This window comes from Lacerta agilis, chromosome 11 (genome assembly GCF_009819535.1).
Source record: "Lacerta agilis isolate rLacAgi1 chromosome 11, rLacAgi1.pri, whole genome shotgun sequence".
Classification (NCBI taxonomy): domain Eukaryota; kingdom Metazoa; phylum Chordata; class Lepidosauria; order Squamata; family Lacertidae; genus Lacerta; species Lacerta agilis.
In genome coordinates, this window is record NC_046322.1 from 53,212,017 (window position 1) to 53,234,752 (window position 22,736).

A 22,736-nucleotide genomic window follows, 5' to 3' on the forward strand; every position below is an offset into this window, starting at 1 on the left:
GGGTATTGGGTTGTTGCTTTTATTTTGATTATGTATTTGGGGGCTTTATCTTTTGATTTTATTCTGTGAACTGCCCTGAGACCTCCATGTATAGGGCGATATATAAATTCAATAGTAGTAGTAGAAGAAGAAGAAGAAGAAGAAGAAGAAGAAGAAGAAGAAGAAGAAGAAGAAGAAGAAGAAGAAGGGCTTTCAGACTCTTTATTTGCTGTTTGCATTTTTTCTCCAAGGAGTTCAAGGTGACATACATAGTTGTTCCCCTCCTCATTTAATCCCCACAACAACCTTGTGGGGTAGGTTTGGCTGAGGGGCAAGTGACACCCAGTGAGCTTCACGGCCAAGTGGGGATTTGAACCCTCATGTCCCAGGTCCTAGTTCAACAATTTAACCTCTACACTGCCCTGGCTGTCAACTCACTTAGAGGTAGGTGAGTTGCAGCAGACATTTCTGAACAGTTCTCATAGTTGTGAATAATGATTCCTCCCTCCCTCCCTTCCTTCCTTTTTGTGTTTTTAAAACAAGTTTGTACCACTCTCCATCCAAAAAGAGAGATCTCACATTAAAATACTGGCAAGGGAGACAGACCTCAGCAAGTTAAGAAAAAGGTCTGAGTTGAACTAAACAGGTTTTGCCTAAGTTTCTAAAAGAGAGCGATGTGGGTTTCAGGCTGTCCATATTCAGAGCAACAAACCCAGAAGGGTTTTTTTCTTGTTGTTGCCACCCCCTTCACATCTTTTCTTTTTCTTTTTCTTTTATTAAAGATTTTCTTGGTTTACAAAGTGTGTGTAATGTCTCTCATATTTTTCCATAAAACATTTTTACAGATCAATTTTAGTTGTTGAGACATTAGGGAGAGAGGGGGGGAAGGAAGTGGGTGGGATGGGAGGGTGGGGTGGGGAGATGATGTTTCTATTTTCCTTAATATATGTAGGATTTGGTATCAGCGTTCCTTGTGTTGGTTCTCTGTTCAGGGTGGCAATTATAGAAAGGGCACATGGGAGATGGATGCCATTCCCTAAGGTTTCCTTTGAGTGATAACTGCAGGTAGAGTGGTAAGCTGACCATTGCAAATCGGGTTCTACCATGAGTAAGAGCACGTGTTGCGATTGGGACCTGGCAAGACACATTCCCTTCCTGTGGGGGTGGGGCCGGTAGCCGGCCTTAGTAGCTAATGGTCAGTTAGGAGTTGCTGGGCAAAAGTTAATGTTGCAATTTGTGATGGACAGCTTAGCGTCCTATTTAAGCCTCTGCACGTAGGGTGTTCCTTCTCTTGGCTTCGGCTGCTGATCACCCGTCCCGCCCCCCCTTTTTTCTTAGGCCTCTGCTTTGACTTTGCTCTGCCTGTCATGGGGTCGTCTGCTTTGTAGCAGGGGCCCAGTAGGAATTTGTCCATCTGGCCGATTGACTGTGCCTTTTGGTTTTGCCTACTGCAGTAGCAACTTGTCACAACTTGTAAGGTTGGCGGTTAGGCATTGGTTCCTGTGTGGATTGCTGGATTGGGCACTGCCCATCCAGAATCAGGTTGATGCTGGGAATTCCGTTAAAGGAATCCAGCGACTCTTATGCTTTGTCCGATGCCCCCGGTAGGGGTTAGGGCCATAAGCCGAGTCCCCGGGACCATTGAGGAAGAGGGACCTGTTGCTTCCCCCCGGTCCTTAACTCTCCTCAGTCGCATTCTCCCAATTGCTGGTTTTAGGCCAGCCTCTGTCCCGGTGTGACAGTAGTCTGAACCAATGCCTACGCAACCACTCACCGAATTTGTATTTAAATAAAGTTGTGGCCCTAAATTATTTGCCAAAAACCCAAACCAAAAATCTGTCTCCTGTGTCAAGTCAATGGGGGGTGGATTGAGGTCCTCGATACGCAACACCAGTGGCTTCGCGGGTTAATCGGGCATCCATGCCAGGTCCAGCTTTGTTCAGTTTGCTCTGACAATCCTATTATGCTGAAGCACTGCAAAAACAAAGAGGAAAGGTCCTTTCCCCAGTTTGCAGTGTTTAATCTTGCAGCACTGTAAATAAAGCTTGATTGAAATTTCCAGGGCCAGTTCCTTAATGTCTCCAGTCTTATCTTGCTTCTGATAAAGCTGGAGGAGAGAGCCATCTCTCGGATTCTGAGGCCTGAGCAATCACTTTCCGATGGGCTTTCTTGACACCAAATATTGGAAGCCATTCAGCAGTTTAGTGCCAAACGTTTTTTGCAGGCCAGTCAAGGGAAAACAGCAGCTCGGCATTCTACATCTGTTGGTTTAATGCCTATACCATTTTTGTGTGCATGCCATGAAAAAAAAAAAGGAACAGAATGTGGGAACATGGTGAGAAACATTTCCCAGTTGTTTTACTGTTGCCTTTCAGTTAAATCAGCCTTCTGATCTTAGCAAATGGCACCAAGTGTGAAATTTCATCTATTTCACACACACACACACACACACACACACACACACAATTTTTAATATAGAACTAGGAGTCTTTTTATTAGGAATATACCCAGGTCAGAAGTAACATTTAAATAAAGATTATCTCTCCTGAAAACTAATAACTGTGCTGTTTCTCTGTTTGTTCTGCCTTCAATCCACAGCATTGTGAGCCAAATATAAGCCTTGGATGCTGAGAGAGAGTTCTAGTTCTTTTATATGTTTTTCTTCAGAGTTTCTTCCTTTATTAAAAAGTGCATTTTTAAGAAAGTTCATCACAAATGTAACATAGAAATATTTCATACAATATAATACTATTCAACTTATAAATATATTAGTTATAAGTGCAATGTTGGTGTCTAATGCACAATCACATCATCAGTCATTAACTAGGGTTAAATAATACTACAGTCCTGAGAGGAAAATAACCTGAGATTAATCGTTCCCCAATTCATTTATTTCATCTGTGCTCCATACTCTTGGTTCTTACACTTCCCCCAACAAAAGAGATGGATATACTGGGTGGTATGCAACTAAGTTTTAGATCTATTGAAGACTCAGCATTGCCACTACAGTCATACCTCAGAAGTCGAACAGAATCCGTTCCGGAAGTCCGTTTGACTTCCCAAATGTTTGGAAACCAAGGCGCGGCTTCTGATTGGCTGAAGGAAGCTCCTGCAGCCAATCAGAAGCCGTGAAAGCCGCGTTCAGAAGCTCCTGCAGCCAATCAGAAGCCTCTCTGTCATGGCAGCAGTAGTGTATCTTGTATTCTGCTGATGGAGCATGGCTTCTGCCATAACCTATGGTCCCTCAGCCAGCATATCTTGAGGACAGGATTGCTTGGTGAGAAATCAGGTCCTCCCTTAAAGAGGGCACGTATTGCAGTGAGACCAGGCAACCAAACCCTGCGTTGTGGGTGGGTATGATTGACAGACACAACACCCAAACGGTAGGTCCCTCGATGCAGGGTTCAATCAGGCCAATAGGGACGCAAGCTAAATACCCCATACACATGACCCAGAGCCTCCTCTTTTCACACGTGCATTGGAACACCCGCCCACCTCTCCCTACTTTTAGGGCTTGTGCACTTGACCTTGCTATGCTGTCGTGTGTTGTCTGTCATTGGGACAGGGGCACGGCAGGAATTTCCCCCACTTGGCTGATTGGCTGTTGCCATTTGGGTTTTGCCTGCCTTGTAGCAAATCATCACAACTGGTAAGGTTGCGGATAGGTTCTGGTTCAGGTGATAGGGACGGGAGAACGCTCTCGCCATCCCTATGTGAAGGGTATTTCGTTAAAGGAATCCAGGGGTTCGATGGTTTGGTCAACCCTGAGAGGGGTTGTGCCCGTGCCCAAGTCCAGGTGGCGGACATAGTCTGTTCCTGGCTTTCCGCTTATCCAGGTGTTCACCCTTGGCTGACCTATGCTGGTGCCCTGGGTCAGCGCCACCTGCAAGGGTGCAGGGAGCTAGTCGAACCAGAGCCTATGCAACCACTCACTTTCTGTAAGCAATAAAGTTGTGGCCTAAATTCTGCCAAAAACCAAACTAAATTTTGAGTCAAGTGTGAATTTATTTAGTGGGGAGGTCTCTGGGTGTGAACACGCAACAATGTTTTAAGCCGGAAAGAGTATTGCCAATAGGCAGAGAGTTTTACGGTTAGAATTTTCGATAATGTAATCCCTGTAACAGTCGCAGTTCTGCAGATCGAAGTGGCCATGATAAGGCAATCGCACAATTAAACTGGTCCCAAATTGTTGCTAATCCTAACACCGTGAACTTGGCCCAGGAGCAAATCAGCAAGCAGCGCTGATCTTTTGAGCAGAGGTGCTATTTTTCTGACAGGGTCTTAACTCCTGTCAGGAACTATGCTGTACTAATTGCATCTCCTGGATCAAGCAGGGATCCCACCCACCCACAGTCTTTCAGCACGGAGGGGGGAGGGGGCATTTGAATGCCATTTCTCCAACCCAGGAGTCATGCCAACAGCATCCGCCATGTCATCATCAAGGGTGGGGCAAGCAGGCAGTACCTCACCCCCTCACCATCAGTGAAGCCATGGGAAAGGGACACGCAAACATCTTTTATTTCTGTCACCTCTTAATCACAGCTTTCTCAGTGAGATGACTACCTGCATACAGGGCCGGATTTAGGTTTGATGAGGCCCTAAGCTACTGAAGGTAATGGGGCCCTTTATATGTTCAGCTGTCCTTTGTCAACAACAAATTGTCACCCCAGAGTCGTCCGTGACTGGACCTCATGGTCAGGGGTCCCTTTACCTTTAGCACTTGTGTAGAAGAGGAGTTATAGCTTGCCAAAATCCTGCCTTCAATACAACTATTAAAATTTTGGAGTCCCCCTTTCCAGTCTTGTGTCTGGTCACCGTATTCCAGTCTTTTGACCTGTCCCCTAAAAATAATATTTAAGCAAACAGGAAGAAAAACACAATGCCTTCAGCAGAACCAACCTAAAAGGCATGGAAATGTTGTGTGCTTTAAAGTTCTCCAGAACTCTACACCAGGCGAGATGCTACACAAGTTATGGGGTGTTTGCAAGAGGAGAAGAGCCTGATTATCGTCTTCCAAAGCAACAACTCTATTCCGAATTTAAAAATGGAAAGTGTAATGCTGGTAGTCAACAACAGAGGTTTAAAGACTGTCTCAAGGCATATATATATATATAGAGAGAGAGAGAGAGAGAGAGAGAGAGAGAGAGGGAGTGTTATAAAAACTGACAACTGGGAAACACTGGCCTGCAAGTGCTCCAGTTGGAGAACTGTCTTTACCAAAGGTGTCATGGGCTTTGAAGACACTCGAACTCAGGACACAAGGGAGAAATGTGCTAAGAGGAATGCACACTTGGCAAATCCACACCGTGATCAACTCCCGCCCGGAAACCAATATCCCCACTGTGGAAGGACTTGTGGATCCAGAATTGGCCTCCACAGTCACTTACGGACTCATTGTTAAAACTGTGTTTATGGAAGAAGAAGAAGAAGAAGAAGAAGAAGAAGAAGAAGAATGAAGCTGGATCATAGCTGTCAACTTTTCCCTTTTCTTGCGAGGAATCCTATTTGGAACAAGGGAATTTCCTTTTAAAAAAGGGAAAAGTTGACAGCTATGAGCTGGATGTTACAGCCACAAAGTCTTTTTATAGATAGGTGTGCAATCCATATGCTAGATTCAATCTAATTCCCAGGTGATGAGATATCATGTTCATGTTTGATGGTGTTGCAAAGCATTGCACCCACTAGGTGAAGACCAATGCTAAAGCAGATTCCCAGTTAAGGATCAACTTTACCGCCTGCTGTGCTTGTGAGTGCTTGTGAGTGACTGTCCCCCCCCCCAGCAAGAAGTGTTTATGTATCTTAGGGGAGGGGTAGGAACCAGTCAGCTCAGAGAGATTAGAACTGATGGGTTGTACCTCTGCAAAGTATTTACCAGCAGAGGAGCTACTAGGAGCCATACGTTTCTCCTGTGATGCTCTAGGCTAGAGATATATACATATGCAATTCTTTTTCACTGTTGCTATAGTTACTCCTTCTATGTTTGGAGTAAAGACAGCTACACAGAACAGCCCAAAGAGCTCTCCCTTGGAAACTGCATTGCTTTTAAAAAACGGCAGGAAAATGTATTGGAAACAAAACACCAGGTAAGTCTGCTTTTATATCCTGTAACTGCCTCGGTTTCAAGGAGGCACCTTTTTAAATCTTTGCATGCACGGAGGCAAATTCTAAGCAAATTTTAGACATGCAGAAGCTTGCAATTTTGGCTCCAGCGAGAGTTAATGGTAATTGACAGAGCTGTAGAAAGTTTTACTAATTAGACTACAAATGTATTTAGGAAGCAGCTGCCCTGGTGATATTATGAAAGAGAATGCAGCTGTTAAACTAGGATTCTATGGTTGTACAGGATAGCATCCTCCATTTGGCAACAGTGGTGGCTGATCCATTCAGCTGCTTTCCTCTAGTTTTTAAGAGTAAGATTCTCAGCTTGAAGTCTCATGGAATTTAGTTTTGGCTTGCAGTACAGTACAAAAGCATGTCTACTCAGAAGTAAGTCCCACTGAGTTCAATGGGGCTTACTCCCAGGTAAGCAGCAGTAGGATTGCAGCCTCAACTCCTTAGCTGGTGATAGCCAAGTAAGCCATTGTTAGAGCAGAGAGTGTTTTTAGTGGGTCTACTCTTGAGTATGACTTATGCCGATTGCCACGCAGTGTGTTTAGTATTGCATTCTTTACCTTACGATTAAGATGGCATTCCTATGTACTAACTTACACCATGAGACATTTTATGGGATATCGTTTTGAGTTTATTGTGACTGGAACCACTTTGGTGTTTCTTGTTTGTAAATGAAAAAAAAGAGCATGAAAACCTTTTTACTAAATAAAATACCTGGGAGTCATGTTCCATTGAATTCAGTGGGATTTACTTCTGAGTAGACATGCCTTGGCATGTACCTTTCTCTCAAGCCCTTTTCTATACAAACTGTTTCTTCTGATTTTGCATTTCTAGGTTTATTTTAGCACTGACTCTGGCCTTGCAAAGCATTCACTTTGGAAAAGGTGAGAAGCTCCCTCTTCTTCTATTTTTTCCCCTCCCCTCAACACTCTGTGGTTGTTGTTTTTTAAGTGCACACATTGAACAAACTTATATCATCTTTTTTATCACCTTGTCTTCTATAAGGGTCCAGACAAGAGCAAATACATGATGCTGGAGAAATTGCTGATGCCACAGCCCCAAAGGATAACATCAAAGACCGACTCACCACATTAAATATCTTCAATGAGATGAACCAGAGTTATGAGAGCAGGAAACAGCTCGATAAGCCGATAGTGCCTTTCACTGGTCTTACTAAAAGTAGGTAACAATGTCATTTGCCATCTTTGCATGCTGCCAAAACAAACATTATATGGCCTGTGGCCCTCGACATGTCATTGGATTCCAACTGGTCCCAGCCATCTGTATTTGCAGAAATAGCAGAGGCAAAAAGTCTGGTAAAGAGTTTTGAAATATATAGCCTTGGGCAAAGGAGGCCCAAGCTCAAAACCTTGCTCTGCCAGGAAACTTCCTGAGAATGCAATCCCCGATATGCTTACCTGGAGGTAAAACCCGTCGTGTTCAATGGTTTTCATGATTGCAGCCTAGGTAACCTTGAGCCCGGTCACCCACTTTAACCTATACTACCTCACAGGGTTGTTGTGAGACTAAACTGAGGGACACCTAAAGCTCCTTGCAGGAAGGGTGGGATAAAAATGTAATGAATGCAGATGTGTTCATTGGGAATCTGCTGTCAATTAACCCCAACCCTTGTGCCGTTTCTAATTTAATACTCCGATGTTCATGGGTGCCAATTCTGTGAAAATATTTTATGTGGTTCAAGCAGTTTTTATGCTGTTGGATATCTGAACAGGAATAATAATAATAATAATAATAATAATAATAATAATATTTTTTATACCCCGCCCATCTGGCTGGGTTTCCCCAGCCACTCTAGGCAGCTCCCAACAGAATATTAAAAACGCGATAAAACATCAAACATAAAAAACTTCCCTAAACAGGACTGCTTTCAGATGTCTTCTGAAAGTCAGATAGTTGTTTATTTCCTTGACATCTGATGGGAGGACATTCCACAGGGCACCACTACCGAGAAGGCCCTCTGCCTGGTTCCCTGTAACTTTGCTGGACCTCAGTTTTCTATGGGAAAGTGTTGCAGTTCGCAATATGTCTATGGCTTAGGTCGATCACTGAGCTATATTGAGTTATATCAGAAATAGTCTTCCTAGCCAAGGCTAATAGAAGAGCATGAGATGTTATTCTGCTATTAATGTCACATAAAAAACAAGGCCATGTGCTTGTTAATTTTATATCAGTTCATTGTGTTCCGCAAAACAACAACCCGTCAGAAATCTGCAAATCCAGGAGCAATCTTTGTTTCACAAACATTTGTTAGGGGATCATAAGAAAAATCTGACTTCCATTCTTTTTGGTAAATGTGGTGCTACTTTAAAAAAACAACAACCCACATTTATTTAAGTGATGAATGAGGTCTGCTTCTGGGAAAGTGGACTTATATGACGTCCACAAGCTTCTTCATCAGAGACATGCCAGGGGGTTGCTCCCTGGCCACTGAGTAATCCCTAGTAGTGTGCTTTTAATCCTTATCCAAACAAACTGGGCTTAACTGAGCAAACACTCTTAACAGGCAGCTAATTTTATTGTCCCCCCTCAAGGCCAATAAAAATCAGACCTTTGGCAGCCAGGGAGACTTGGTGGAGCAAGTGAGAAAGTAGGTTCAAAGCGGGGGGTCTGTTTCTTAGTAAACCGTGGAATTATTCGCTTCCAGGTAAAACGCTGGACCGGGATTGCTGTCAAAATGGAGGTACTTGCATCCTGGGCAGTTTCTGTGCATGCCCCCAACACTTCACAGGCAGATACTGTGAATATGATCAAAGAAAGAGGTAAGGAAACTGACTGGGAGACATGAGTTCCTGGAGAGACGTGCTTTGCTTATAATTAAGGTCGATTGGTGGGGGAAAGACCTAGTGAATCCGATGGAAAGGCTTTTGATGCAGCTGATCTCCCAATATTTTTCGCCTATTTACCTTCGTACTGCTCACTGGAGGCTGATGCTCTTTGGCATGAATTAGGACGGAGGACAGAGCAGGATTTCTAAACTATAATTGCTTATTATTTTATTTACAGGTAGGTAGCCGTGTTGGTCTGCCATAGTCGAAACAAAATAAAAGATTTAAAAAAATGTCCTTCCAGTAGCACCTTAGAGACCAACTAAGTTTGTTATTGGTATGAGCTTTCGTGTGCTTGCACACTTCTTCACATACCAGTTGGTCTCTTAAGATGCTACTGGAAGGATTTTTATTTTATTTTATGTTACGCTTTCTGTGGACTGCTAGCCTGGGTTTAAGTTTTTCCTATGCTGCTGTTTTAATGATGGTGATGATAAAATATCTATATTAAAGTTCTGAACCTTCTGATCTGTCCTTGGCAGCAACTGTGGCGTGTTCAAACATGGACAATGGATACGAAAGAGTTGCCATCTTTGTCGGTGTGCTTTTGGTAAACTGCACTGTCTGTCTCCGCAAAACTGTGGTAAGATGAAACTTCAATCCATCATTTTGCTAATTTGCTATACAGTATATTGATGGTCCTTCATCATTCTGACTTGTCACCATTGAGCTTCCATTTTATTTACCTTTCCAGAAGGATCCTAGCTTCTGAGAGCTTAGCAACAAAGGTGATTTCAATGTAGCTTCCTTTCTCCAGGCTATTTGAAACACTTCCAAATAAAAAGTCACAACACACCATAACACTGGGGAACCTTCCCGCATTCTGAGTTTTGAAGTTTCCTGTCCCTGTTGCTGAATATTTGATGGAAGCAGAAAATAAGGCTCAAGAGGTTTCTTGTAGAGCAATTTAAGGAAATCAGGTCCTCAAAGAGGTGTTGCGGTGAGACCTGGCAACCAAACCCTTGTGTTGTGGGTGGGAGCTTTTGGATAGCCACAGCACCCTATTGGTAGGTCCCTCGATGATGGGTGTAATCTGACCAATGGGACGCGAGCTAAATGGATTGAGGGACCTACATATAGCCCATGCACGTGTCCCTGAGCTTCCTCTTTTGGGCCAGTGCATCGGAACACCCGCCCACCTCTCCCTATATTTAGGGCTTGTGCGCTTGACCTTGCTATGCCGACGTGTGCCATCTGTCATTGGGACAGGGGCACGGCAGGAATTTCCCCCACTTGGCTGATTGGCTGGTGCCCTTTGGGTTTTGCCTGCCGCATAGCAAATTGTCACAACTTTGTAAGGTTGCGGATAGGCTCTGGTTCCGGTGATGGGGTGGCAGAACGCTCTAGCCATCCCTATGCAAAGGGTATTCCGTTAAAGGAATCCAGGGACTCAATGATTTGGTCAACCCTGAGAGGGGTTGTGCCCATGCCCAAGTCCAGGGGGTCATCAGGGTGGTGGACTAGCATGACCCCGCTTTCCGCTGTTCCAGGTGTTTACCCTAGGCTGGCCTATACTGGTGCCCTGGGTCAGCGCTACCTGCAAGGGTGCAGGGAGCTAGTCGAACCAGAGCCTATGCAACCAATCACTTGCTGTAATCAATAAAGGTGTGGCCTAAATTCTGCCAAAAACCAAACCAAAATTTGAGTCTTGTCTGAATTTATTTAAGGGAGAGGTTAAAGGTCTAAACACGCAAATGCATGGGTCGTGTTGGAGTAGTTCAGATTAAATTTTATCATAATGATCCCTTCTGGCCTCAGAAATCTATGAAAGCCAGTCAGTTATGTATATCTGTTATTTAAATGTCTTATCTTAACAAAGTTCATTGAGCAATTAGGCTATACCAGGAACTAACTCCACACTTGCTTGACTGCTATTTATATGTAAAATATATGCTAACAGTGTGATCCTTACTGCTCTCAAACATGCATCCCCACCAAAATAATGATTCTCCCAGTTCAATTAAGTGCATTTTAAGGAGCAGGAGTTTAACAGAAGATGTTATTTCGGGGAAGAACTTCCCCAGTTGAATTTCTGTTTGTCCTGCGGCTGTTAAAAGTGCAGAACTTTAGTCCAGCACCTCCATTCTTAATGCCTTTATTCTCAGTGTTCAGTATTTTTTCCTCCCTATAATTTTTTTAAGGAAAGAATATGGCTTTAAACTTAGAGGTTCCAGTGTAATATGTGATCCTTGTAAGTTTGGGGTATTAATCTGCTTATTTCCTTTACTTGTGAGGAAAGGGTTAAAAATAAAAGCCATTCTATTAACTTCCTTGTGGTTTGTATTTACATTTGATTATGCTGTGATTAATGCCTGCAAGAGCTGATAAGTTGGCTCACAAAGGATTCTTCATGGTCCGCATTTGCACCTCTCAACTGAGAATAGGATCTGTGATTGGCTTCCAGCAGATGTTAGCTTTAGCAAAGAAGCAGAGGAAATTGCACAATCTGTTGAAATTCTTTGCCGAGGGCCCCCCCTGTTAACAAACTGACCATTTCTGTTTTGTTTCTCAGCTGTAAGCGAGGAAGAGCAATGGATCCATTTACTTTCAAATGGCCAAAGATTAAAGAAAACAATGGGCTGCTTCTGCCTAGGCTGTTTCTTTGCACTCTGCGGACTACTCTACCTGTTGTGAAAACTCTTTAAGACTGGTATTCATAACCACAATTTGCCTTATGATGATTGCTTGCCCTTTAGAAGAAGGAAGACTAAAGGCTAAAACAAAGGACACTCAACTGCTTTTCCTTCGTAATTTACCTGTTTAACAGGGTTTCTTTTTTCATATAGAGTGCATATGCCACATATAAAATTTGTAGTGCCTGTCGTCGTTTCAAACTCCCAGTTCTACTTTCAAAGTAAACTCAACAAACCTCACTTCTGCGATGTCCACAGAAAATTGCTCAAGAAGTAAAGAGGGGCTGATACTTGACATTTTTGTTTCCAGGGATCGAGAACTTGCAGCTCTCCAGATGCTGTTGGAGCCCAACAATATCTGGGAGGCTGTAGGTTTCCCATCCTGATGTCGGTCACATTGCTAAATCTGAAAAGGATATGCTACTTTGACTCTGAAGGATTGGGACTGGTGGTTGCGCTAGGCCCTAAAATTGGTCTCAAAAGTCCTGTTCTGAGCATCTCAGAAGAACCAGTGAGATGCTGGAATAACCAGTCATAAGGTTATCCCTTGTGAAGTGCAAGCCCTACAGTGGCTAACATCTGTTTCAAAGATTAGCCCCAGTATTAAACTAGTGTTTGTTTTTTATTTTTATTTTTTAAATGCATTTTTATTAAAGATTTTCTTGGTTTACAAAAGTATATGCAATCTCTCTCTCTCCCTCAAGTAATTTGTTTTACAGATCAGTTTCATTTTTTTGTACATTAGGAAGAAAAGAGAAGTGGAGGGGGGAGAGGTGAGTGGGGGTGGGGTCGGGTGGCGATGTTCCTACTTTATTTAATATATGTGGGGTTTTGTGGGGTGGGTGGGTGTTTTGGATCAGATTAGCCTAAACTAGTGTTTGTTAATGAAAAAGCACTATAATGCATTAATTCCGTTTTTTGTTAACTTCTGTTTAAAGCTGATTTAAGCAGTTCTTTATTCTGGTGCTGACTCTTCCAGTGGAAGAAAAATGTATTTTCTATGGCTTAGGTGCTGCAAACAGTAAATGTTGTGTATATTCTGGAACTTTCTTTTCCTTGAAAGAAGAAAATGCATTGGATTTTTCTTTCCAACTTATGGAACATTAATGAACCAATCTATTTTCAGTACTCATCGCGTTTGCATGTGTTCAATCATATGTCGGTTCTGTCCCATTTCCCCATTAAATGAAATTTGAAACTTTGCATGAGAACTTGCATTCCAATTGCATTTATACGATCTGAAGAGAAACCAGAGTATTCCAATTGCATTTTGAGACATCGTTTTGAGCCGCAAATTGCGTCGGAACATTTGGGAAGTGCAAAAGCCAGCACGTAGCTGAATGTTTTAATCTGCAGGCTAGTGAGGTCAGTTCCTATCAGCATCCACAGACTCCTCAAGCATCCTGAGTTAGGGCAAATTTGCATCGCTGCTTTTGAAGGCTTCCTTCAGTCCATTCCAAACTGCCATTCCTTTTCCACACAGATCACGCAAGCACATTGTATATCAGTCTGATGCACCAACTAACCATAAACTCAAAATTCCATGCTAAGCATATTTATTTGTAATAAATAAATTTTTAAAAATGTTTAGCATGGGATGCATGAGAAAACCCACATAATCCATTCCTTGCAGGCAATTACCAATAAATGGGCCGTTTTGTCGTGTTTTAATGTTGCCCATTTTATATGCCACACTTCAACAAACTTTCCAGGTGGCTTGTATTATTGGAAATACAGAAGCCTGAACACCCATTTATTTTTCCTTTCATTTTAAACATCAGCCAGTGTGGCCACATGCATAGACTTTTGGTGACAGAGGGCTTAATTTGCTATCCTTGAGTAGCCTATAGAACACATTGTTATCAAGCTGTGAAATTCTCTCTCTCTCTCTCTCTCTCTCTCTCTTTTTACAAACTGTCTTTCCCATAATCTGGAGAAAATACTCATATATGATTTTTGGGCTACATACAGTGAAACTCTTGAATTACATTAGATCCTCTCACTTGGACTTTACTTGAAATTTGTTTTTAAACTTCTGCTAGATGCATTTCTAAAAGGCAGACTTGAGCCCGTAATGTACACAGTGTGTTTTGCATCTGTAGTTGATCTGCCAAGGAATTTCTTGTTTTGAGATTTACCACAAGATAGCTGTCATTTTCCCTCTGACCACAGCCAGGCACGTTGATATAATCTTTCCTTCCCTCTAGAAATTAGCCAAGTTACACTACTGTTGCCCTTTGTTGAAGGGAAAGCTATTGGTTTGGCCTGCAACCATTGTTTATAGGGAAGCAGACATCTTGGCACCCGTGTCACTAGTAGGCGCCTGGTTAGGCATGAATGCATGAGGAGTAGCAGCAATAGAGGGAATAAATGAAATATTTAGAGTACATTGATTTAGTTCTCTTCTTCCCCACCCCACAACCAGTTTATGACACAATTAACGTGCCTTTGTTGATTTATTTATTGCTTGAAGTCTGTGCACGGCTTCCCTCAAGGCTGCATTTCTGCTGTGAGGATATATCCTTTTATGAGCACTCAAAACAATATATTTTGTCCCTGTTTGGGGGGGGGGTCAGGAAGAGAATGCAAGGGATGCTCACTAACAGCCTCATGGGGAAAGAATAGGCTCACTTATTTTGTGAGGGGGGACACATTGTTACCTCATAAAGAGATACTGTGCCTCAAGAGTATCCCTTATGTGGAAATTGGTCCTGTTTTCAATGGGGCTTACTCCCAGGAAAGTAATGGTAAAGGAATCCCTGACCATTAGGTCCAACTCTGGGGTTGCGGCGCTCATCTCGCTTTATTGGCCGAGGGAGCCAGCGTACAGCTTCTGGGCCATGTGGCCAGCATGACTAAGCCGCTTCTGGTGAACCAGAGCAGCGCAAGGAAACGCCGTTTACCTTCCCGCCGGAGTGGTACCTATTTATTTACTTGCACTTTGACGTGCTTTCGAACTGCTAGGTGGGCAGGAGTTGGGACCGAACAATGGTCAGGGGTCCCTTTACCTTTAATGTGCGCCAGAAAGGAGAAAAGGGTAGTTCACTTTAGTTTTCAAGGGAAAGGCTGTGATTCAGTGGGTGGGCATCTGCTCTGCATGCAAAATGTCTCAGGTTTGATTCTCAGCACCCCTAGGTTCAGATTATGAAATATTCCTGCCTGAAACCTTGGAGAGCCACTGCGACTCAATGTACACAATACAGAGCAAGATAGATAGATAGATGTTTATTCGGCATTTGCGCCCATCATACAATACAATCATACAATACAAAACAAGCAGTCAATCAAAAATCAGGTAAAATCAAATAAAACGACGACCCAATACAAGCCGTGGATATAATAACACAACTCACAGGGACCAATATTATCACTTTGATAAACCATATCTTAAAAAATAATAAAATAAGGTTAAAATTTAGGCACCCAAAACTAAAACCAATGTCTAATTCTATTTTTGAGAAACAAGTAATTGGCTGACATCCCATTTTGTCTCTTGTGCGAGATGACGGCTGTTAGGAATCTAGCAACCTGTAGAGTTATATAAGGGTCCACATCTTGGAGAACCCAAGCAAGACGTAGGTCAACTGGCTTATCAGCAATGGACTGAATTATCGGATTTAATATACTGGCACGTATCGATCTGTACATAGGGCAATTGAACATTACATGCTGTAGAGATTCAGTTGATTTATTTTCACAGGCACACATAGGAGAAACTTGGCAAGATGAATCAATGGTCTCACTGAGTATATGCCAGCTCCCTGGGTTTATGACTAAGGCTGTGTACACACTAAACCATTAAAGCACATTCAGAATGCATCCTTTCCCTCAAAGTATTCTGGACACTGTAATGATAATAATATGCCTCCCATCTGACTGGGTTGCCACAGCCACTCTAGGCAGCTTCCAGCAGATGCAGACAATCACGCACAGCAAAACACCAAACGTTACAAACTTCCCTAAACAGGGCTGCCTTCAGACGTCTTCTAAAAGTCAGATAGTTGTTTATTTCCTTGACAACTGACGGGAGGGCGTTCCACAGGGCGGGCACCACTACTGAGAAGACCCTCTGCCTGGTTCCCTGTAACCTCACATCCAGCAATGAGGGAACCACCAGAAGGAACCCTTCACAGAATTACATTTCCCAGCAAACTACAGTGCCTAGAATTCTGGCGTGTGCACATGCATGCACCTTAAATGTGCTTTAAAGGCCCACGGTGTGCACAGCCAAAGAAAGAATATGTGGGCGTAAAGACAAATGGTGGATAAATGTGTGGATAAGAACAGAAAAGCCTCTGAGAATCTAAAAAAGCAACTCTTCGGGGTGTGAGAGGCATGCTCCTCCAGCTATGTTCCAGCTATGTTCCTCAGCGTAATGGATCTCAGCTTCACAAGGAGCAGGTATTTGTGCTGCACAGAGGTCACACCAAGGTGAGTAAAACCACACCCACCCTTAAAAAAAAAATGTATGTCTCTCTGCATCCCAAGGGAAAGCCTTCAGAGTCAAAGGAATTCAGGCAGACTCTTTGGCTAGGTCAGTGTGTCTCCACTCTTATCTGTCTCCAGCTGCTCAGGAGTCAGATAAAAGAGAATGTCCCACTGCCAGGTCGACCAAGCCAGCTCCTTCTAACAAAACAGTGAGGAGTGTTTAGAGCAAACATGAAAGTTTGCTCTTCAGCAAACTCCCAGCCTCTTTTATAGCCGATTCAGTGAAATGAGATGTGTCACAGGAAGCGTGGTCTCTCTTGCTAGGTAGGCAGGCAGGCTTAGGAGGAAGGGAGGCCGAAAGAGAAAATTTTTACCAAGCACTTCACAGCTCCCCGAACTATTAGGCCTTTCACTCCTCCTGATTTACTGCAGAGCTAAAACAAATGGTGCATCACGCGACTTGCCTTCCGCTCTGGTACAATCCTGCAACAACCCTCCCAGCCATTTGTAAGTCATTCATACATGATGGACGCAGCATATGGGGGCGTGCTGTTTTATTGTATGCACTTTATCAGATTCACTAAACAATTCTGATAAACCTCGTTTCCTATGGAGGTCACATGACCTGCCTGAGAGAGGACAGGGGGAATGTTGTCGGACGTAGTGTATCTTGATTTCAGGAAGGCTTTTGACAAAGTTCTCCTAGATATTCTTGCAGGGAATATCTATTGCGTATCGAGGACCTCAATCCACCCCCCATTGACTTGACACAGGAGACAGATTTTTTGTTTGGGTTTTTGGCAAATAATTTAGGGCCACAACTTTATTTAAATACAAATTCGGTGAGTGGTTGCGTAGGCATTGGTTCAGACTACTGTCACACCGGGACAGAGGCTGGCCTAAAACCAGCGATTGGGAGAATGCGACTGAGGAGAGTTAAGGACGGGGGGGCAGCAACGCGTCCCTCTTCCTCAATGGTACCGGGGACTCGGCTTATGGCCCTAACCCCTACCGGGGGCATCGGACAAAGCATAAGAGTCGCCGGATTCCTTTAACAGAATTCCCAGCATCAACCTGATTCTGGATGGGCAGCGCCCAATCCAGCAATCCACACAGGAACCAATGCCTAACCGCCAACCGCCAAGTTGTGACAAGTTGCTACTGCAGTAGGCAAAACCATAAGGCACAGCCAATCGGCCAGATGGACAAATTCCTACTGGGCCCCTGCTACAAAGCAGACGACCCCATGACAGGCAGAGCAAAGTCAACGCAGAGGCCTAAGAAAAAAGGGGGGGCGGGACGGGTGATCAGCAGCCGAAGCCAAGAGAAAGGAACACCCACGTGCGGAGGCTTAAATAGGATGCTAAGCTGTCCATCACAAGTTGCAACATTACTTTTTGCCCAGCAACTCCTAACTGACCATTAGCTACTAAGGCCGGCTACCGGCCCCACCCCCACAGGGAGGGAATGTGTCTTGCCAGGTCCCGATCGCAACACGTGCTCTTACTCATGGTAGAACCCGATTTTTCCTTGCTCCAACATAAACAGCGTTATTCAGAATAGAGGTTTGCATGACCCACTAAGGAATACAATAGCACAATAAAACTCAAAACAGTAACAGATAATTGCACACTTATTCAAAATCTAATTAAAACTATTTAATTAATCCGACAAAATTGATGAAGTTGTTCCTGTGATGCCAGCTTTTCAAAGCCTGATAGTCATTTACACTCCCAGTGCTCGGCTGCCTCCACCTTGCCTCTTGGCTCTCCCCTAGGTTATCCCACTGACCTACAGGGGGCAGTATCGCCTGCTTTGGGATCCACTGGTCTACACTGATTCACTGCAGGGTTTAAAACCAATGAGTTTTTCCCAGCCCTTCCAGCTCTTCGATTGAGCCTGAGACATTCTGCATGCAAAGCATGAACTATGGGCTCTTGCTGGATTTGAGATTCACTTTTTAAATTGGTAATAGCTCATTTTCAGTTGTGTTAATGGATCATATGTTCAATTAGAAACTAGTTGTTTGCCAACATGTTTTTCGAGGGAAAGTGGAAGAAGACAACAACTGCCATTAACACCGTTCCCACCCACGATTTCTACCCACCACCCCAAACACCCTACTAGTATCAGTATGGTGCACCACAGTGGGAGCGAGATACATTAGAACCAGCGGGCACCTAGATGCACCATAAAGCTGCATCCCAACTGAATTTATGCCTCTCTAAGGTCAAAGACCTAGAGCGGGTGGCGCTGTGGGTTAAACCACAGAGCCTAGGGCTTGCCGATCAGAAGGTCGGCGGTTCGAATCCCCGCGACGGGGTGAGCTCCCGTTGCTCGGTCCCAGCTCCTGCCAACCTAGCAGTTCGAAAGCACGTCAAAGTGCAAGTAGATAAATAGGTACCGCTCCGGCGGGAAGGTAAACGGCGTTTCAGTGCACTGCTCTGGTTTGCCAGAAGCGGCTTATTCATGCTGGCCACATGACTCGGAAGCTGTACGCCGGCTCCCTTGGCCAGTAACGCGAGATGAGCGCCGCAACCCCAGAGTCGTCCACGACTGGACCTAACGGTCAGGGGCCCCTTTACCTTTAAGGTGAAAGCCACAGTGCAAGATTTAAACATCTCAGAACATGCTTGCCATTTTTAGCCTCAAGAGGTTGCACATGAGCAAAGAGAAGTTCTTTGGGGCAGAGGCAGTCTGGAAGTTGCTCAAAATGATGGATTTTGCTGTGAAGGTACATTCTTTCTCAGATTACAAGGTAGAAGATAAGCACTGGACAACTGAAAATGGACCACAACACAAAATGCAGCTTTGTTTTAGCAGATGTTTTAAAATATTTTTCGCTGCTCTTATTTATAATGTTTTGTTTAATGTTGAGGTTATTATTATTATTATTATTATTTGAATTTACACACCGCCCTATACCCAGAGGTCTCAAGGCAGTTCACAAACAAGATTTCTGCAGCTTTAATAACTAGGGTTTTTGTTGCATTGTTACTGTATCCCACATATAAGCCAACTTGCTAGGTGTATATCCTGAAAGGTGAGCTAAGGATCTATTAAATAAATAAAATCTCCTTATTTCAGGAGCATCTTTGTCCATAGACTGTTCTTGTAATCACTGTATTTAGTTGCAGTTCAGTTTATGCAATCGGTTCATCTTTCTGACAGATCTCCTCTACTATGATTTCTTTTGTTTAGGAACCATTTCAGAGACACTAATGCACATTACAAAGTCTACGGCATAAAATTTAGAAAGTGACACGAGACAGTCAGCTAGGAACACAAGAATTTAATTCATTTTCAAGGTTGTGCGCGACTTTCACACCTCGCACCCGCAGTTGCGGAAAATACATATTGAAACCCGACTCTGCTTTGCACTTGTAATGGGTCCCTTGACATCTTGATACAGTTTAGACAGCTAATGAAAACACACAGCAAAAAGTGTCCCGCGGTGACCTTTTTTAAATAATTTGATTTGGTTCAGACTCTGGTATGAAAAGCAAGGAAGCGAAGGAAGCATCAGAAACTGGAGCTAGGGAATAGGATAGATGAGACATAAAGATCTGAAATATTTGAGGGTTTGGGTTTTTCTAATGTAAGAAGACAGCTACCTCGTAGATCATATTATATGCATTTTTTTTCTGGGTAGACTGCCAGTGTCAACAGTGATGTAGGAAGCCGCTCGGGCACCCGGAGCGGCAAACATGACGTGCACCCGGGGTAGGGCATTGCTATGTAGCGTGCATGCGCAGCGCCGCTACGTACGATGCATGCATCGCTACGTAGTGACGCTGCGCATGCGCGCTACGTACCAGGTTGCCGGTGGCGCTGCTCCAGCGCCGTATGGACGGTGCCAGGTGTGGTGGAATAATGCCTGCTGATGGTTCAGGTTCATTATGGGTTAACCTATCACTCCCATGTTAGGTAGGTGTTCCCTGGGAGGCAGAGCTAGTTGGCATTCTAAAAGGAGGGGGAACAACCGTTAAAAGGCAGTTGGGGGTTTGGCAGTTGGGGGTGGAGGATTAGAGAGAGAAAATGCGAGGTTAGGCTTTGGGGAATGGGAGGAAAGGTCATTACCATTGCTAAAGGGATGCAGGAAATATTATAACAAAGCTGAATTACATGAGAAGAAGATTTGTACCAGTAATAACCCGAGACATGCATGTTTTCTAGTTACCTAATAAAGTTAAATGTGCTTAAACGTTCCCTGACTGTGGCAGTGGATCAGTACCTTAAGAGGTGTGACTAAGAGGAGAGAACAAAGCTTTCCTGTGGAAGAGGAAACTGTTTGTTTATTCTCCTGTCATACAGAGGGCTGGACAGTGAAGCCAAGTGTGCCACTTATTTGCCTAAAGGGGAGGCAAACTGCAGTAGTTGGGAACCCTGGGAGGGAGATCCCATAGGTGGTGAGAGGTATTCAAACGTAGAGCCCTGAGGTACCCCAGAGACAACTCCCATATGAAGGATTCATCCTAGTTGTCAGTGAAACCCAGGGAGAGTCACTGTTGGGGAAGTATTGAAAGGGAGGGAATAGGATCCCTCACACCGGGATCCTCTGCTTGTGGCTGCAGCCATGAGCAGAGGATCCTGGCACCATCCGTATGGCGCTGGAGCGGCGTCGCAGGTAAACCGCATGCCTTGTCACCCCCGGAGACATGGCACTGGGAGCACAACCCAGAAGGGCTGGGAAGGAGGGAGGCCAGCCACCAGCCAGTGGGTGGGTGGGAGGGGACGCTTCTCGTGGGCCGCCCCCACCCCTCCCTGGCCCGCCTCTCGCCTCCGCCCGCAGCCCAAGCAGGAAGAAAGCAAAGCACCGAGCTTTGGGAGAGATTTTGGCAACACTTCTTTTTAAAAGTGTTAGCCTGCACGCTTGTGCATTTAACAAACACCATCTTTGCTCGGATGCCAACCGCCATAACCATTTCTTGGATTCCAGATAACTTTATACAGAAATTAAATGTTCTCCATAACAAATATGAACAGTAAGTACTATACTGAGATTAAACACCATTTCATTTGGGGTTTTTTAAGAGAAAGCTATCACATTTAGCCAAATTTGTATACCGCTTCATCATAAAAAACCTTTAAGTGGTTTACATAAAATGTAAAATACCTATGCATTAAAAGGATCAATAAAATTCTACTGTTAGAAACACATTGGGCTGAGTCTCCCGCCCCCTTTTTTATTTACAAAGTAAAATTACATATTAAAACACATGCCAAATTTGCATCTGGGTGGGCTTTCTGAAACAAAAAAGTTTTTGCAGGTGCCAAAAGCAGTACAGGGAGTTTCAGAGGGTAGGTGCTGCCATGTTGTTGTTTTTTAAAAGTATTTTTTATTCAAGATTTTTCTTGACTTACAAAGGTATGTGCAATGTCTCTCTCGTATTTTTTTTCCATTTAACATTTTTACACATCAGTTTCGTTTGTTGAGACATTAGGAAGAAAAGGGTGGGCGGGGTGGGGAGATGGGTGGGGTGGGGGTGACGATGTTTCTATTTTACTTAATATATGTAGGGTTTAGGTGCTGCCATGTTGAACAACCTGGTTCCTTACAAAGAAATGTTGAAACGGTGATCACTGTTAAAATAGAATATTAAAAGCACATGTGCTTATTTTCTTCTGTGAGATGTTCAGAACATAGCAAGCTGCCTTATGCCAGATCCAACTGACAGCAGGGGTTTCCAAGAGACTCCTTTGACATCGTCTTATCCTTTTTAGCTTCTACCTGTGCACTTGACTTCAAACATCAGCGATGGGAGTGCACAGGAGCCAAGATAAACATGTTCACAACCAAAACTAATAAGGGGATGGGGTGAAATGGAATGGAATGGAATGGAATGTGATAAGGGTTGGTCGAGATGTTCCCTTGGTTGGCATATGTTGCACAAAACATGGCATGGGTGTCATGTCAACCCAGATAATTTGTTGTTGTTGTTCAGTCGTTCAGTCGTGTCCGACTCTTCGTGACCCCATGGACCAGAGCACACCAGGCACGCCTATCCTTCACTGCCTCTCTCAGTTTGGCCAAACTCATGTTAGTAGCTTCGAGAACACTGTCCTCTGTCGTCCCCTTCTCCTTGTGCTCTCCATCTTTCCCAACATCAGGGTCTTTTCTAGGGTGGACGCCTTCCGACCTGAGGGGCTCATCTTCCATCGTCATATCTTTTATATGCCTGTTGTCTTTGTCCATGGAGTTTTCTTGGCAGGGATACTGGAGTGGCTTGCCAGTTCCTCCTCCAGGTGGATCACGTTTGGTCCAAACTCTCCACTATGACCTGTCCATCTTGACCTGTCCATAGCTTCCCTGAGTAATTCAAGCCCCTTCGCCACGACAAGGCAGTGATCCATGAAGGGGACCCAGATAATAGAAGATAGGAAATATTGGCTAGCTTGATGAACAGTTATCTGTATCTCAAAGCCTTGCAGTACCTAACTTTTCAATTTTCTTAGCAGAGGTGGATATTTATTCATTATGCCATGAAAGCTTTGCTTCATACAGCACTGGCATCCCCCTGTCCTTATCCTTGTGTTCTGAGTGCAGTTCACATGAAAGACATTTGGACAGTGACTTCTAATGCTTGATATCTCCTTGTTTACAATAAGAGCTACTGGTCAATATCCTTTGCATGCCACATCTCTTTTTATCACAAAGAGCAGCACAAGGTTGCAAATAATGTTTATCGACTCTGCAATTAACATATTCTGATGTAAAACCAAAGGTCATTCATACTCT

General features: G+C 43.9%; 1 protein-coding gene across 1 annotated transcript; it reads left to right on the top strand.

Annotated features, from left to right (window-relative positions):
• The first annotated feature begins 6,023 nt into the window (after positions 1-6,023).
• Positions 6,024-11,693, top strand: LOC117055017 (cryptic protein-like). The gene is made up of 6 exons (XM_033164337.1): positions 6,024-6,062; positions 6,925-6,974; positions 7,096-7,269; positions 8,756-8,870; positions 9,419-9,519; positions 11,449-11,693. The coding sequence occupies exons 1-6, from the start codon at positions 6,040-6,042 to the stop codon at positions 11,568-11,570; spliced, it is 585 nt and encodes a 194-aa protein (XP_033020228.1). The 5' UTR covers positions 6,024-6,039; the 3' UTR covers positions 11,571-11,693.
• Positions 11,694-22,736: the final 11,043 nt, after the last annotated feature.

Coding starts and splice junctions, on each gene's coding strand:
- LOC117055017 (XM_033164337.1), top strand. CDS start 6,040: ATGTATTGGAAACAAAACACCAG. Junction 8,871..9,418: donor GAATATGATCAAAGAAAGAG/GTAAGGAAACTG, acceptor TGTCCTTGGCAG/CAACTGTGGCGTGTTCAAAC. Junction 9,520..11,448: donor TCTGTCTCCGCAAAACTGTG/GTAAGATGAAAC, acceptor TTTGTTTCTCAG/CTGTAAGCGAGGAAGAGCAA.